The sequence below is a fragment of the Crocuta crocuta genome, unplaced genomic scaffold (genome assembly GCF_008692635.1).
Source record: "Crocuta crocuta isolate KB4526 unplaced genomic scaffold, BGI_CrCroc_1.0 scaffold67, whole genome shotgun sequence".
NCBI classification, from domain to species: Eukaryota; Metazoa; Chordata; class Mammalia; order Carnivora; family Hyaenidae; genus Crocuta; species Crocuta crocuta.
Genome location: NW_027531896.1, coordinates 1,214,715 through 1,232,826, shown reverse-complemented (window position 1 = coordinate 1,232,826; position 18,112 = coordinate 1,214,715). Strand labels below are relative to the sequence as shown.

Below are 18,112 nucleotides of genomic sequence, written 5' to 3'. Positions count from 1 at the left end.
TCTCACATCTTTGACGAGGTACTCAGGGGGCGCTCAGTAGGGAGCGGTGCCAAGGTTTTTGGCTCAGTAGGGAGCCAACGCTCAGTAGGGAGCGTTGCTGCCAGGGTTTTCTGTGTCTTGCACGTCTGGACTGCGGGATCGCCGCGGACTCCAAGGTGCAGTACCCTCCTTTTGGGTCTGGCGGCTGCCTCGGGAGCCCTCCACGCCTCTCCAACCTTTTCCACCTCTCAGTCTCCCTCCCTCCGACACGTGTTGGATTCTGGGCCCGCCCTGAGGCCAGGGNTCCCCCCCTCCTCCAGCCGCGGCTCCCCTCTACGGGTATCTAACTCCCTCCCTTCCCTTGCAGTCCCCTCCCTTTCTCCCCACCCCCGCTCCCCATCGGGGGCCACCCAGGCTCTGCACACATACACANCCTCGCCACTTCGGCGCTAGCTGCCCAGCGGCCGGGAGCGGGCTGCTTCGCTGGCGTGCTCGAGCGGGCACTGGGCAGGTTGGGGACGTCCATCGGTCCGTGGATCCGGGAGAGAATTTCCAGACGCGCTGCCCGGGGATGGGGTGGGCCGCGCTACCGCTACTGCGGTGGTTCTTCCTCCCCGTGCTCTGGAGCAGAGGTGAGTGCGCGGGGCCCCGAGCCAGGCGCGGGGGGCCGGGGGCTCGCGGCCCGACGCGAGCGCGCCCGGCTGCCGGGCAGGTTTGCAAACACGTCCGCACGTCCCAGCGGTGCCAGGGAGTGCAGCGCAGGGGCCGCCGCCAACCCACTGACAGAGCGCCACGGTTTGGGTCGTGTGTGCGCGTCCCGGTGGAGCCGGCCAGGGGTGGGCGCCCAGGGCTCCCCTATACTGCAGAGGGGGAAATGGAGCTCGGCCCGGCCCGCCGCAGGTCGCCAAGTTTTCAGCCCACGGTAGCGTTGGTCGCAGATCTAGTCGGGAACGCGCTGAAAACTTTGTCCTAGGCAGCGCTGCGTGGTTGCACCCCGGCTCCGTCAGTAGTCCTGGGAGCCGCGGGCCCCATCTCCCAAGGGACCGGTGCGGGGAGACGAGCTGCCTGAGGAGTTGGAGTCACGTTCTTGGTGCTGCGGTCGACCCAGGACAGGAGTCCGCCGGGGAGGGACTGCCGTCCAGGCTGCTCCCACTGGGCCCTTATGGGCAGTGTTAGCACCCCTTTGCAGGGACACCCTGTGAGTGTGGGACACCCTGTGAGTGTGGGGGCCCTGGACAAAGGGGAAGCATACTCTTAACCCCTATTATTGCTTAACAGAATCTAATGTGCTTGGACAGCGTCTAAGTTTGTCCCGATAATGTCACATCCCCATATAAGATAGTGGATTGATAAGTAGAAGCCAAGTAGGGCAGGTTCCATTCTGCATCAACATTTGTTTGGAGACTAAGTTTTTAACAAGTTAGAAGTTTGATCGCTGATGGAATTTCTTGAGGAAGCTGGGAGAAGGTAACCAGGCGTTACCAAAAAAGATGAAGAAATGGTGGGAGATGCCACATCCCTGGCATTTTTCCGTAAGCTAAAAGTTCTCTATTTCAATTCAGCGTGTGGTTTTTGTCTCTTTTGACCATGAACATGGCTGAATCACTTTTACCTAATTACAGTCAAAGAAATTTTTTTAAGAATACCTAGAAAGCCAATGAGAATTAGGCAATTTACTTAAAATTTTTTCCTTTGAGGTTTTCCTTTGAAAGGTCGGTTGCTCAACCAAAAAAATTTTAAGCAGCAAACGCTCTTGTTTTATACATTAAATTGTATATGCAATTTATAATTTGGGGCCACATAGCGATTGGAAGCAAAAATCAAAAGCCAAAACCACTCAAAGAACTGGAACAATTCTGTTCTCTATTCCCACCAAAACCCTTCAGAATTTCTCAGCATTTCTGCCAGGTACCACCAGTCAGCTGCAGATCTCTTCTATTTTGTTAGTAGTGAGGACTGGCCATACATAGTCTTGGAGGTGGTGAACATGGTGGCAGTTGTAGGAAAAGTCACAGAAATGGTAGTTTTGGTGCTTGTAAGGTATTTAAAAATGAAGCGTTTCTCTAATTTTTTTAAAAAACCGTAATCCAAACAACTCTTGTAGCAGATAATCAGCTTTAGTCTGATAATCATAAAACATCTGCTAAAACCCACCCAGCAGGAAGAATGAAAAATTTCTTTAGTTTTTCTTCTGCCTTTTGCTTTTTACCTTGAATTTACCTGTGAGATGTCTGACAGCGTTGTATATCACTTTGCAACAGCTTAAAGGATGGAATTCTTATTGACAGAATTAGAACAGAAGTACAAATGCTATGGGAAGAGGGAAATTAGACTCTGTCCAGTTGTAAAATTTTAGACAGAGAGAGAGGGATAAGGTGAGGGATGTGTGTGTATAAAGGAGGAGAATAAACAAATAATTAAAATTTACACAGCACTTTTGCCCAGGACCACTCCCACCCCCATGCACACACATAAACACCATCCCACAAGAATTACCCACACACAAAAGTGAAACCGCTGAACCAGGGGCATCAGGCTTTCTCCAGTCTTTCCTTTCTGCTCCGTCTCTCATGAGGGAGCCAGTGAGCAGCGAAACCAGGCAAGGAGTGGCTCTCTAAAGGCCCAGGGACAGGATAGAAGAGGAAAAATAGAAAAGTGGATGAAAGTGAACAAATCAGCCCCGGATAAAACTGTACGTGCAGCTGAACTCAATCCTTAGAACAAATTGGGCTTTTAAAACCCTTCAACACTGACATTTTTACCCCAAACTGATGCCATAACCCATATTACAATGTATTATAAACATTTTCCTGGTGAGAACTTGAAGCTGTCCTGTTGCTTACAGGCTTTTTGACAATGGTCTTTTTGGAAGTAAGCAGGGCAGATTTTTAAATGATTTTTAAAAAGTCATTCAGGGGGTACCTGGGTGGCTCAGTCGGTTAAACCTTGGACTTTTGATTTTGGCTCAGGTCATGAACCAGGGTTGTGGGATCAAGCCCTGCATCGGGCTCCGTGCTGAGTGTGGAGCCTGCTTGGAGTTCTTTCTGTCTCCCTCTCTCTCTGTCTCTTTCTCTTTCTGTCTCTCCCTCTCCCTCCTCTCTCCCCCACTCCTCTTTCTCTCTCTCTTCTTAAATGAAAAAGTAAAGAAGTAAAGTCATTCTGACCTACTTTCTTTAAAAAAAAAATTTTTTTAAGGTTTATTTTTGAGAGAGAAAGAGCACAAGTTGGGGAGGGACAGAGAGATAGAAGGAGACGCCGAATCTGATGTAGGCTCCAGGCTCCAAGTTGTCAGCACAGAGCCCAATGTGGAGCTCAAACCCACAAGCTGAGATCATGACCTGAGCTGAAGTTGGATGCTTAACTGACTGAGCCACCAGATGCCCCCTGATCTACTTTCTTAAAATGATGACTGGAACACAGATATGTTTAAGATTAACAGTAACTATGTTTTTCAATTTTAATTTTAGAAATAATTTCCAGATTGGGGCGCCTGGGTGGCTCAGTAGGTTAAGCGTCCCACTTTGGCTCAGGTCATGATCTCGCAGTTTGTGAGTTTGAGCCCGGAGTCAGGCTCTCTGCTGACAGCTCAGAGCCTGGAGCCTGCTTCAGATTCTGTGTCTCCCTCTCTCTCTGCTCCTACCCACTCACGCTCTGTCTCTGTCTCTGTCTCTCTCAAAATAATAAACATTAAAAAAATTTAAAAAAGAAAAAAAGAATGTCCATGTAAAACGAGGAGCAGGGCCAGTGAGTTACCAGTCAGAGCTGGTTATGAATAGGTTGAATCTTAAGATACCGATGCATTGGGAACATGCTGCCACGTGGAAAAGCCGCGCCAGGAGGTTGGTTTCCCCCTGGCCTGCAAATGGACACATATGTGTAACCGCTGCTTCCTATGTAATAGCCAGAATAAGCTTTTGAAGGTGGACTGTGTTGTCCCCTCGTTTAACATCCTCCAGTGGCTTCCCATTCCTTACCGGGGTTTGCAAGTTTGCCAGGAGCCCCCCACCCCAACTCCCCCTGCCTCATTTCTAGTGCTAATGTTCACTCTGCTCCAGCTGCAAGCGTCTGTCTAGCAGTTTTGCATTGGATGTTCCCTCTGGCTGGAATCCTTTCCTCAAGATCTTTCTGTGCCATCTCCTTCTTAGGATTTGGGTTCCAGCTGAGATGTCCCTCTTGAAGAGCCCTTTCCTCACTCCCACACACACCCACACACCATTGAATTTAATTTCCTGATAACACTTTCCCCCACCTGATGGTGAGATGGCCCAATACCGCTCCACCCATTTCAGGTGCTCAGTGAGTACGTGTGGATGGTATCAGAGAACCAGTCCCTGTGGGTGTCACCATGTGCTCCTCCCCCTTCTGTCTGTCTGCTGGCTCACCCAGAAACAGAATTGCTGCAGCTTTCATGCCCTGGTGCTCGGTTGATAGAAAACAGCCTTATATTTTGCTGTGATGTCAAAGAATGATTTCTGTACTAGGAAACTTAGGACATTCAAAGAAGATAGATTTTTGTACAATATTAACCCAATATACACTATTCACATTTTATATTCTCTTTACTATTCCAGCTAGAGAAAAAAAAATCCAAAACTGATTTTTCAGTTTAAGAACAGAGTGTTAGCAGCTCCTTGCTGGGGGCAGCTTGCCTGATGGCCAGTTAGCTGTGATCCCGAGTGCCTTGACTTTGGCCCATTGTCACTAGTTTAATGTTAACCCAAAGCACTTGGCCTTGGGTTGGTATGCATCTCAGCAGGAGGTTAATTGTTATAAAAACTGAAAAAGCAGGTTCACCCCCTGAGCCTCTAGGGACTGGGATGAAAATGTTAACAAGGGGGTGCTGGGTAGGCAGCGAGCTGGGCTCCATGTCCCACCTACCTGGCCTCTGGGCGCCGTTGGTAACTGTCAGGGCCTCAGTTTCCACTCTGGTGTTCGCAGAACTGGCGGAAGGATGAACTGAGCTCAGGGGACATGGGAAACGCTCCAAAAATGTTCGCCATCCCTGCCGATGGTTCCCCTCCATTGTTTTGAACTCAGATTCTGGAGAAGTGTTTTTCCTAAACCAAAGGTGTTGGGGGCAAGGTTCTTGTTTTCTCGCTGAAGTGTTTCCCAAATTACAACCTGAAATCCGAGAACGGAGCTGTGAACCACCCTCCAACCGTTCGGAGCCCTTTGGTGCACGGGCTGTGCGTGTCATCCTAGAGCCCTAGAATGGCCAGCTCCCTGTCCTCGCTAGGGCTTTGTCCCCAGAAGTCCTGCCGGCAGAATCCTTGCTTGTCACTTGGCGCCTGAGGCAGGGCCTGCCTGCTGCCACGCCCTCCCGCCTCCCCACCTTCCCTTCCCTTCACTTGTGGAGTTCAGTCTTAACGTGGTACAGGAATAGCTTCCTGTCATGTGCCTCTCAGGAAGGTATAAAAATGAAGTCCAATTCCTGCTCAACCTTTCCTACAAAACTCTACTCCCAGGTGGGTGTGGTTTTGTTTTGTTTTTGCATTTGTTTTAGTTTTGTTTTTGAATGTAAACGTCCAGGTAATCCCTTTCCTTTTTATCATGGAAAACTAGGTTTCCCAGTTGATACAGCATGGATACCACTTGAGGCCTAATTTCTTAGATTGAACGTGTCTGAGCACGTGTGCTCTGAGCGTGTGTGCGCGCGCACGCGGGTGGTCCTCCAGCAAATGGAAGGGACAGGGAGCCCCCAGACACTTCCTGTTTGGGGGCAAGTGTGAGCCAGCCCCCAGGCACTCTGACTCCCCTCTGCCCCCTGCACTCTGGACATTTGCTAACCCCTGATGGGGAAGTAACCCATTCTGTCTCTTCTACACCCGTTCCCTGTTCTAGTCCCTCTGCCTCCAGCTGAAGGCTGACCCGTGCAGCCTGGCAGGAGGTGAGAATTCCATCCGGATCTGCGGCTCCACTTGGACAGCAAAAGCACTGCAAGTACCTGATATTCTCTCCCCCGCCCCAGGCCTTTGCCTGACTTGTAACTGTTGCATGGTATACAAGTGGTATATAAGATCCTTTTTTTATTTTTTTAATTTGATACTCTTTTTTTTAGCATTCATTTTTGAGAGAGAGACTGCAGAGCACGAGTCGGGGAGGGGCAGAGAGAGAAGGAGACACAGAATCCAAAACTCTGGGGTCTGAGTTGTCAGCACAGAGTCCGAAGCGGGGCTTGAACTCATGAACCATGAGATCATGACCTGAGCCGAAGTCAGATGCTTAATCGACTGAGCCACCCAGGCACCCCATATACAAGATTCTTAACTGCAGAAAGGCCCAGGCCTTCCCCAGTTTTGTGAGACCTCTCAACTCGGCCGCAGCAGCACTTAGAGCAGCTGGGCAGCCCTCTCTTCTTGGCAGCATTGCTGTTTACCTACTCTGGTCCTCTGCCAGTCGGCAGGATCCAGCAGGCATGACCTATGACCTACCTTCTCAGTTCCTGGTGTCTGGGAATGAGACACCATTTTTTTTTTAATGTTTATTTATTTTTGATAAAGAGAAACAGAGCCCAAGCAGCGGAGGATAGAGAGAGAGGGAGACACAGAATCCGAAGCAGGCTCCAGACACTGAGCTGTCAGCACAGAGCCTGACACAGGGATCAAACCCATAAACCTCGAGATCATGACCTGAGCCGAAGTTGGATGTTTAACCAACTGAGGCACCCAGGCACCTCCCTTTTTTTTAAAGTTTTTTTTTTTTTAATTTATTTTGAGAAACATACAAAGAGCAAGTGGAAAGGCCCGAGAGAGAGGAGACAGAATCCCAAGCAGGCTTCACATTGTCAGGGCAGAGCCCGATGAAGAGCTCAAACTCACAAACCATGAGATCATGACCTGAGTTGCAATCAAGAGTCAAATGTTCACCCAACTGAGCCATCCAGGTGCCAGTCAGTTCCTGGTGTTTTAAAGTGATAAATGAAGAAAGAGTGATTTAAAAAAAAAAAATGTTTATTTCCTTTTGAGAGAGAGAGGGACAGAGGAGCCGAAGCAGGTTGTGTGTTGACAGCAGAGAGCCAGGTAAGGGTCTCGAACTCACCAAATGTGAGATCATGACCTGAGCCAAAGTTGGGCTTAACCAACTGAACCACCCAAGTGCCCCAGGGTGATTCTGTTTTACACATTTGGTAGAGAAACCTACACTTAAGCCTTTCACTTAATGGCAAAATGGATTTTCCATGAGTCTTGGGGGTGGTGGGGGAGTAGCAAGAGGGAAGAAAGAAAACCAGATGGGACAGATGTTGACTTTAGGTTTGAAGCAAGATCAAACAGGAGAAGTTTTACACTCAACGCTAAGCATGTTTGAGAGACTTATACTCGGAGAAAACCCATTGCATCATATACCTCAATGTAGAGGTTTTTGTGACAGCAAATTATGTGCCCCTGTACGTCTCCTTGTACCCAGTCATTAATGGTGTCTTCTGGACAGTTCTCAGCTGGTTTCTTCAAAGGGGCCGTCTGGCGTCTGCAGAGTAAGCCAAGGCCCCAGCCAGATCTGATGATTATGGCATTAGTGTGCTGCCCTAGCTCACTCCGGGTCTCAGGTTGGCATTTGCCGATCAGGCAAATGTTCTGGGACAGATCTCTTTTTGTGTAATCTGCTGTTTCTGGAGGGGTGGGGGAGCTCCAGTTACCTCAGCATTCAGGGACAGCAAACAACCTAGAATGTGCCTTAGCTGTGGTCTTGCCTCTCATTAGGCGCACAAAGGAAAGCCTTGTTTATCTTGGAGAAGTGATTGTTTTGCTATTTTAAGCTTCAGGGCGTATTAAAGCTACTAAGAGTAGACTGGCCTCATTATGGGTTTTGAAAATGACCTTTTTTTTTTTTTTTAACAAGTCAGAACAAGCTGTCCTGGTGGAGAATATTAGACCATAGACTCAAACTTGCTGCAAGTTGTTTTCTGTCCCGGTACTGCACTGCTTTGTGAATGCACAGCGAGGCAATACATATTCATGGGATCCCTAGCGCTGCCTGTTTTTGCTGGGCAGGCTGCCTCCACACAGGAAGTGAAACCCGCTTTTAAGCCTTTTTACAGTTCTGGCTCATGATTTCAAGATTTGTTGATGGAAACAATATTCTTTGAAAGTTTTGGAGCAAAGCAAAAAGGAAGTTCATTAGATTTAGCATTACATCTAAAGCATCATTTAAAAAACATAAATAACTGCTTTAGAAGCCCAGAGGTGTAAATTCTCATCCCTGATTTGGTATGATCTTGGAGAGACATTTAGGAGGTGGTGCTCCACCTTTCTGACACTCCAAATCCCCACCGATCAAATGGAAGGGCAGATAAGGGGATTCTGGGCTCCCCCTCTGGGCAGAAAACAAATTCCATCTGAAGGGCATAGGTGAGGTGGGACACTTTCTCACTGTGGTTCCAGACACAGGACCTTAGCATGAGTGTGAACCTCTCAGCCCTGCACCAGATTCTGGCTGTGAGTATCCTCAGTGTCCTCAGGCCCCAGCCCAGAAACCAGGCCAGAGGAAATACAGAGTATTTCGTAAAAATGAGTCATGGCAGTGGGTTCTTTACTGTGGGCCGATGCCATTCCCTGCTGCCTTAGATTGTCTGTGCCCCCGTGCAATTCCCCCTCTAGCTCTATCTGGGTTGATAGAATTGTTTGGAAATGCAGATGTATATTTCTGAAATTACTGGAACTGTCCAAACAGATTATGGCTTCTTACTGTCAAATCTGCAGGGAGCATGGACTCTTGGATTCTGGAAGGCACGGGGTTAATTATGGAGTCTTTCCAGGCTGGGCAGAGTAGAGCATGTCTCCCCAGGATGCACAGCAGAATCCCTAGCATCCAGGGGGAGTTACATATCATTTAAAAAATTCTATTCACTTAATATCATGATGTCGTTTTCTATTTGGAAATTAAATAAGTATTTTATAATGTGAATTGTAGGATGTAAAGCTCCCAAGCATTTTGGCCAGGAGGATAAGGAGAAAGTCAGCTAGGAAGCTTTTTTAAAATACGGAAGCCCAGGCCCCACCTAGGTCATACAGACTCAATCTTTAGGGTACAATCCTATCCAGCAGAAGACTGAGCTGTTCTGTGCACATCTCGTTACACTCCTCCAGTACAGTGCATCTAATTCTTTGGGAGGATTGGGGAGCCTCACACCGTTGCCCCATTGAAATCCCTCCCCGATTTCTCCCCAGTCCAGTCTCCTCCCCTCGCCTCATCTCCCACAAAGAAAATCACTCCCCCACACTGGGTGATTAATTCCCACGCACCTCTTTACCCTCTGACACCACTAATTGTGTTGGTAACACTTAGCAGTGTTGTTTGACCCCACGTCAGATAGAGTCTGCTTGTGGTTGTGTATAACAGAAAACCTCCCTTCAGTGGCTCAACCAAAAGGAAGGTGTTTCTCTCCTGCCACGAGCAGTCTGAGGCCAGGCTGTGGTTGGGACAGGCTCCATGGTGTGGTCAGGAACCTGGCTCTTCCTGGCTCTTTATTCTGCCATCTTTAGTGTCTGGTTTCAAACTCATTGTCTCCATTTGGATGGTGCCTCTGGACATTCCATTTGTATTCCAAGAAGACAGAGTCAGGAAGGACAAAATACAACCAGTTTCCTACTAGCCGAGTCTGCCCTTTTCAGGCCATAAGAAGGTAATAGCTTTATGCCAAGCCCCAAGCCATGGACTTCAGCCTGGCTTTTCCTGACTGCGGCGCCAACTATGAGGAAGAGCAACATATTTACTTATGTGCTTTCTCATTTTGTGCTAAGTTTGCTGGTCTCCTCTGGGTTGATCAGTGTTGCCCCAGTTTATTCACCTTCTTAGGCAACTATGTGAATATACCTTAGTTTATTTATCTGGCCTCCTTTTATTGGGCATTTAGAGTTGTTTTCTTCTGTTACAAGCAGTGTTGCCATGACTGTGCTTATTTTAAATCTTTGTTTATAGAGGTTTAATTCCCTGTAGTAAAAACTAAGTTTTGAGTTTGATGCTTTTTAGCAAATATGTATCAAAACCACTACGTGGGTTAAATTAGCCAGGAACCTGTGTGGGTGTCTCACTGTGGACATGCGTGAGTCTTTAGGGGTGGAAATGATGAGTTGTGGGATAGATGCAATTTAGCCTCCTAATATGCTGCCAAGTTATTAGAATAGAGAAAAGCCTTCTTTGCACATCTTCTAGGCATGTTGTTGGCCATGGAGGATCTCGATTGAGGCATTTCTCCAATATCTTGAGAATGCTCTAGATAGGTCTAGTAATCCTGCTCAGGGCTGGTAGTCAGGTTGCAAAGCAGGCTGAGACCACCTTGGCATCACCCGCTAGCCCTCCAGGCTCACCACCCAGCGCCCCATCCCCGGCCATACCTCTGGCACACTGGAGCCCTGTTCTGCCCAGCCCTCAGAAACAACCACAAATCGGGGCTCAGGTGCTGGGCCCTGAATGTGGCTGGCGAGGGGAGGGTGTTAGGCACCGGGAGAAGTCCCTTCATCTCTTCCTGTGTGTGCAGATCTGCGTGAGTTGTTTAGCATCTGTGAGCCTCAGGCTGCTCCTCCGAACTGGGGCCGACAGTACTCCCTGCCCAGGATCAGAGAAGATTGTGTAAGTGGAAAGGCTGGCAAAGAGTGAGCGTAGGGAGATAATAATACAGGTGATGCAGCCTTTTTGCCTCTTACCCAATAGAAGATGCTAAACATAGTTGGATTTTTAAAATTAAGCTTTTAATTTTGAGATCAGTTTAGATTCTCCTGCTGTTTCTAATTAGAAATAATATAGAGAAACCACCATGTACCCATTGCTTAGTTTCCCCCAAAGAATAATGTCTTAGAAAACTGTGGTACAAGGTCACAAGCAAGGTGTTGGTGTGGTGTACTGCACCACCCAGGACCCCTCGTGTTGCCCGTTTAGAGCCTACGCAGATCCCTCTGCCCTCTCATCTCCCTAACCATTTCTGTAATTTTCATGCCACTAAGTGGTTTCCCATTTCTGTAATTTTGTCATTTCAAAAATGCTATCCAAATGGATTCATACTGTATTCATTTTCCATTTGCTGCTCCGACCAATTACCACCAACTTAATTATGCAAAACAACAAAATACTATATTATGTTACATTTCAATAAGTGAGAAAGAAGCCTGACATGGGTCTCCCTGGGGCTCAAATCAGGGTGACAGCAGGGCTTGCTTCCTTCTGGGGTCTGTAGGGAAAGTCCGTTTCCTTGCTTTTTCTCACTTCTAGAGGCCACTCACAGTCCTTGGCTCCTGGCCCCTTGCTCCGTCCTCAAAGCCAGGAAGCGTGGGCTGGGTCCTCCTCGCATGGCACCACTGATGTGAACTCTTCTGCGTCCCTCTCTCCTTCTACGGGCCCTGGAGATTGCACATGCGCCACAGCCTTTGGTGATGTCACTGTTTTTAATTTTAGCCATCCTGACCTGTATGAAGTGATATCACATTGTGGTCTTAATTTGCGTTTCCCTAATGGTTTACTACGTTGAACACTTTTTCATGAGCATATCTGTCATCCATATATGCTCTTTGGTGAAACATTTTTTTCATCTCTTTGCCTGTTTTCTAGTTGGATTATTTGTTTCTTATTGAGTATTTGAAAGTTAATAATCTAGATACTAGTGCGTTGTCAGATATGTGGTTTGCAAATAATTTCTCCTACTTAACAGTGTCTTTTGCAGATGAAATTCAATTTATCAGATTTTCTTTTTATGAATGATACTCTTGGTGTCAAGTGTAAGACTCTTTGCCTAGCTCTAGATCCTGGAAATTTTCTCCTCTGTCTTCTTTCTAAAAGTTTTAAAGGCTTATGTTTCACATTTAAATCTGTGACCCATTTTTAGTTAATTTTTGAATAAAGTAGAAGACTTAGGTCAAGTTTAAATTTTTTTGCCTATACATAAAATCCATCTTTCCTCCATTGAATTGCTTTTGACCTTTGCCAAAAACCAGTTGGGTATATTTGTGTGAATCTATTTCTGATTCTCTTCTGTTCCGTTGATCTGTGTGTCTATATCTCTGCCAATAGTATCCAGTTTGATTATTGTAACTATGTAATAAGTTTTGAAATTGGAGAGACTGATTCTTCCCATCTTATTCGTCTTTTTCAAAATTGTTTTACCTATTCTAGATCCTTTGCCTTTCCACACAAATTTTAGAACTATATTAGTTTTATCTACAAAAAAAATCTTTTCTGGTTTTTTGTTTTGTTTTGTTTTTTTACTGACATCAAATATATTGTTTCGACAACAACAAATTTTCCAATTCTTGACATCAGCCTCAACTGGGTGTCCTACAATTCAATTCAGTTCTGACACTAACTGCCTGGAGTTAGTGTAGACCTCACAGGTTAAGGGCTCAATTTCATAAGACCACCCCCCAATGCAGACACCAACTCAAATGAAACTCTGCCCAGCTGACTATAGTGGATTCAGTGGTTCCCATGCCATTCTTGCCCCTTCAGGTTTCATAATTCCCTAGAATGACTCAGGAAAACATTCTTCTTATGATTACAGCTTTATTATAAATGATACAACTCAGGAAAAAAAAAACAAACAAATGGAAGAGATACATAGAGCAAGGTAGAGGGGAAGAGGTTCAGAATTTCAATACCTTCTCTGCGTGTACCACCCTCCCAGCACATCGATATGTTCACTAACTCAGAAGCTCCCTAAACCTTGCTGCTTAGGAGTTTTATATGGAGTTTCGTTACATGAGCATGATTGTTTTTGCCATTAGTGATTAAGCTCAGTTTCTAGTCCCTCTCTCCTACCCTGAGGTTGAGCACAGGGCAGAATATTCTAACCTTCTAATCCCTTGTTCTGTTGACCAGCCCCCATCCTGAAGCAGTCTAAGTGTCCCACCCTAATTAGCATGAGCTGGGTTGTGTTCCAAAGGTGCTCATTACGAATAACAAAAGACATTCCTATCATCCTGGAAATTCTAAGCATTTTAGGAGATCTGTGCCAGGAACTGGGACAAAGACCAGATATATGTATTTTTATTACACCACAATCTATATATCACTTTGAGGCGAATTGATATCTTTACCGTTTTGAGATTTCCACTTTATGAACGTAGCATGTCTCTCCATTTACTTAGATCTCTCATTTCTCCTATCAGTGCTTTACCTTTTTCAGGATATGGGTTCTGTATGTGCTATGTTAGATTTATACCTGAGTATTTCATCACTTGTGAGTGATTGTAAAAGGTATTGTATTTTTCATTTTGATGTCTGTGTTCTCACTTAGTATATAGAAGTAAAATAACTTTTGTATATTTTATCTTGTATCCTGTGACATTGATGAAATTGGTTATTAGTTTCAAGGACCTTTTTTGCAGATTCTGTGGGATTTCATATGTAGAAAATCACACCTGCAAATGTGACTATTTTATTTCTTCTTTTCTGATCTTTCCTTTCCGATGCTTTTTATTTCTTTTTCTTGCTTTACTGTATTGGCTAGAACATTCAGCACTATGTTGACTAAGAATAGAGAAAGCAGACATCTTGCCTTGTTTCCAGTCAAAGAGGGAAAGAATGAAGTTTTTCACCATAAAGTCAAATTATACCTATTGGTTTTTTGTAGATGTTCTTTATTAAGTTGAGCAAGTTCTCTTCTATTTTCTTAAAAATCTTGAATGGGTGTTGAATGGCTGTTAGACTTTGTTAAATGATTGATATGATTATGTTGTTTTTCTTCTTTAGCCTGTTGATATGGTGAATGTCATTGATTGATTTTCATATATTGAATCAACTTTCTATCCATGGAATAAATTCCACTTGGTCTTGGTGTATAAATCTTTCTATATATTGTTGGAGTCCATTTGCTAATATTGTGTTAAGGTATTTTTGCACCTAAATTCACAAAGGATGTTGATCTGTACTTTTTCCTGTACTGCATTTGTTTAGTTTTGATATCAGGATAACTATAGCTTTGTAAAATATATTGGCAGTGGTCCTCTCCTCTTCTAGTTTCTGGAAGATAGTGTGTGGAATTTGTGTTAATTCTTTAAGGATTTGGTGTAATTTTCCAGTGAAACCATGTGAGCCTGGAAATTTGTTTTTTGGGGAGTTTTTTAGATTATGGATATAATGTCCTTAATTAAAGAGCTATTCAAATGATCAGTTTCATTTTGGGTGAGTTATAGTAGTGTTTTTTGTGAAATTAGTCCATTTCCTCTATGTTGTCACATTCGTGTGTAGAGTTGTTCATAGTATTTAATTATTATCCTTTTGAGGTCTATATAGTCAATAGTAATATTCCTTATTTCATTCCTGATATTAGTAATTTGTGTCTTTTTTTTCTTTGTAAGTCTTACTAGAGATTTGTCAACTTTACTGATCTTTTCAAACAACCAGCTCTTTGTTTCACTATTTTTCTCTATTGCTTTTCTTTTTTCATATTCATTTCTTATGTCTATTACTTTTTGTTTTGCTCTACCTTGTCTGTGGTCTGGGCATAGATTACTGAATAAATTTCCCCCTCAGCCCTGTGGTGTGTCCCATAAATTTTGATATGTTGCATTTTCATTTTGCATTTTCAGATATATTCANTGTCTATTACTTTTTGTTTTGCTCTACCGTGTCTGTGGTCTGAGCATAGATTACTGAATAAATTTCCCCCTCAGCCCTGTGTGTCCCATAAATTTTGATATGATGCATTTTCATTTTGCATTTTCAGATATATTCTCTTCAGTATATATTTGTTTCTTTCCCTTGAGACATCCTCTTTGATCCGTAGATTATTTAGAAGTTTTATTTGCAAGTATTTGGAGAATTTCCTATTACTTTTCTGTTATTTCTAATTATTCTGTTGTGGTCAGAGAGCTCAAACTCTATGATTTAAATCTTTTAAGTTTGTTGAGATTTGCTTTATGGCCCAAGATATGGTTTATATCCCAGCATCATTTGGAAAGAATGTGGAGTCTGCTGTTGTTGGGTGGAATGGTCTATAAATGTAGACTACATTCTTTTCATTGGCAATGTCGTCAGATTTTTCTGTGTCCTTGCTTATTTTCTACCTAGTTATTTGATCAGTTCTTGAGAAAAATGGTGAAGTCTGCAAATACAATTGTTGATTTGTTGATTTCTCCTTTCAATTATATCAGTTTTTGCTTCATATTTTCAGCTCTTTGCTTTAGTACGTATTTATTTAAGACTGGTATGTCTTCTTGGTAGATTGAGTCCTTTATGATTATATAGCGTTTCTTTCTGTCTCTGGTCATTTTCTTTGCTTTGAAATCTACTTTATCTGATATCAGTGTAGCCATCCTGCTTTCTTTTCATTAATGGTTGCATGATATATCTTTTTCTCTTTTCTGTGTTCAACGTGACTACGTCATTATATTTGCCATCAATTTCTTATAAAATGAATTTTATAAGCAGATGGTTGGGTAATGTTTTTTAATCTACTATATCAAACTTGGTCTTTTAATATATTTAAATCATTTACATTTAATGTAATTATTGACATCTTAGGTGTTGAAGTTTTACCAGTTCAAGGGAATTATAGAATCCCTACCTCCTTTTAAATTCCTTTGCTTCCCCCATTTAAATCATCATTATCTTAGGGGTGCCTGGGTGGCTCAGTGGTTGGGCGTCCAACTTTGGCTCAGGTCACTATCTCACAGTCTGTGGGTTTGAGCCCCGCGTCGGGCTCTGTGCTGACAGCTCAGAGCTGGGCCTGCTTCAGATTCTTTGTCTCCCTCTCTCTCTGCCCCTCCCCATCTCGCTCTCTTGTCTCCGTTTCTCAAAATAAAATAAAGACATAAAAATTTTTTTAAAAACCCACACATAATTATCTTAAATATTTCTTCTTCATTTTATATCAGATAGCATTACAATTTTTCTTCAACCATCAAGCATAATTTAGAAAACTCAAGAGGATGAAGGTTTGTTGGATTGACAAATATTTTTGCTTTATGTGTTTTTTTTTCTTCCTTCTGATGATTCAAGCTTCTGTCTTTTATTGTTTTCTTTCTGTTTGAGAATTTCCTTTAGCTATTATTTTTTAATTTTTAAAAAATGTTTTATTTATTTTTGAGTGTGAGATTATGGGCAGGGGAAGAGACAGAGGGAGAGAGGGCAACAGAAGATATGAAGTGGGCTCTCAGCTGACAGCAGCAAGCCCGATGCAGGGCTTGAACTAACAGACTGAGATCATGACCCCAGCCAATGTCAGACGCTCAACCAAATGAGCCACCCAGGCAACCCTCCTTTAGCTATTTTTTAAGAGCAGGTCTGCTGATGACAAATACTTAGTTTTCTTTCATCTGAGAATATTTTGGTTCCCCCTTCATTTCTGAAGAATTCTGAGTTGACAGTTCTTTTAGCACTTAGAAAACATTGTGCTATTTCCTTCTGACTTTCATGGTTTCTGATGTGAAATACACTGCCATTTGAGTTGTCTTTCCCCCTATAGACCAGGCATCATCACCGTCTCTCATTTCTTTCAAAATGTTTTCTTTTTTTTGTCTTTACTCTTCAGAAGTTTTGACTATGATGTATCTTGGTGTGAATATTTTTGGGGGATTATCTTATGTTAAGTTCACTCAGATGTTTGATTTTCTAGGTTTATATTCTGTGTTGGGTTTAGGAAACTTTTCAGCATTATTTCTTCAAGTTCTAACACACCCAGGCGCCCCTAGAAATAGTCATGTTTTTAAAGGAAATAACTTTTTTCTTTAAAATAATGCCTCTTTATTAATAGGCATTCAGGTATTGGGGGGCTGGAGCATGTGCGTGGCAGAGGAATTAAACTTGGAGACTGAGAGTCTCCCCTGTATCGTGTGAAAGCCGCATCTGGTCCTTGGGGAGAACCATCCCCATACCCCTGGGGGAAACTGCTTCACCACTCTGGCCAGAAAGTGTTCTTTCAGTCTTTCCATGATGCTTGGTGTGCTGCCAAAGGGGAAAGAGAAGAAAAACCCTTAGTTAAGTAAACATATATTCACATTTCACTGCCAGAGGTTGAATGGTCTAAGTCAGCATAACTGGTCCCATATGTTCAGCACTGATGGTCCAGACATGACTGGCTGCTCCTTGGAAACAAGGCAGATCAGAGGTTTCATGTTATGAACATCTTAATGGCCATTCATTGCATGAGTGTGCATGCCGGACACTGCCCAGAGCTTTCTGTAGAGTGTTGTGCTACTATCTCTGACAGAAGGAGGTGTTATGTGTCCTATTTTACAGAGGATACAGATGGGGTGTTACGTGTCTTACTTTATAGGTGAGGAGACTGACTCTCACATGGACCAGTGACTTGCACAAGGTCATTTGGCCTCTGCAGGAGGTTGAGCTGGGTGGAGCTAACTCTTGCTTNTGTAAAGCAGATTGATGGCACCTGACACCCAAGGCAGCGCTGAATAGGGCTCACCCACCTGTACTCTTCCTCCCACAAGGCCGCTGCCCGCCCAGTCTTCTTCCCACGGTTTGGAGGGCGTCCAGCGCCTGGGGCGCCTGCTCTGCTGCCCCTGGACCTCTGAAATCCTACTGTAGGGCGGCTCAGTCAGTTAAGCATCCAACTCTTGGTTTTAGCTCAGGTCATAATCTCGCAGTTCATGAGTCTTGGGCTCTGTGCTGACTGCATGGAGCCCCCTTGGGATTCTCTCTCTGCCCCTCTCCTGCTTGTGTGCTCTCTCTCTCTCTGCCTCAAAATAAACAAGGAAAAAAAAAAATAGAATCCCGTACATGCAGTCATGTCCTCCCACTGAGGCACGCTTATCCTTGAAGGGGAGCAGAGAGGCTAAGGAGGTTTTTGAGGTCATGTCTCAGGCGCCAAGGGACTTTGCTGGGCACCACTGAACGGTACTGACCACCAGCCCACCTGCCGTCATGCACACTCTGTGGCAAGCACTGAGCCACTAGCCATGGATTTAAAAGTGGGATGTGCTAGTTGATCGCCCAGAACGTGGCCTATTTACTAACATCCCCTAACTGGCTTGCAGACTAAGATCCCTAAGTGTCTGGCTCACTGTGTGAGCCAACTGTGTGGTTGGTGGAAGACGGGCTGCATCAGAGACACGCCAACGTCCCCCCTCAGTCCCACCCCCGGCCCTGGCAGTGTCCCTGCCTGGGCCACGTCTCTTCCCAGCTCACCCTTCAGAACTCTGCCCACATCATCACACCCATTTATTCCGTGGATGTTCACTGCATATTCAGT

The 18,112-nt window shown here is 44.4% G+C and overlaps 1 protein-coding gene across 1 annotated transcript in view; it reads left to right on the top strand.

The window, feature by feature from the left end:
* The first annotated feature begins 490 nt into the window (after positions 1-490).
* MERTK (MER proto-oncogene, tyrosine kinase) overlaps positions 491-18,112 on the top strand; it is a 112,651-nt gene continuing 95,029 nt past the window's right edge. Inside the window, exon 1 of the mRNA XM_077773492.1 lies at positions 491-611. Coding sequence (XP_077629618.1) covers positions 551-611 — 61 coding nt within the window. The 5' untranslated portion in view covers positions 491-550. The remainder of the gene's footprint in view (positions 612-18,112) is intronic.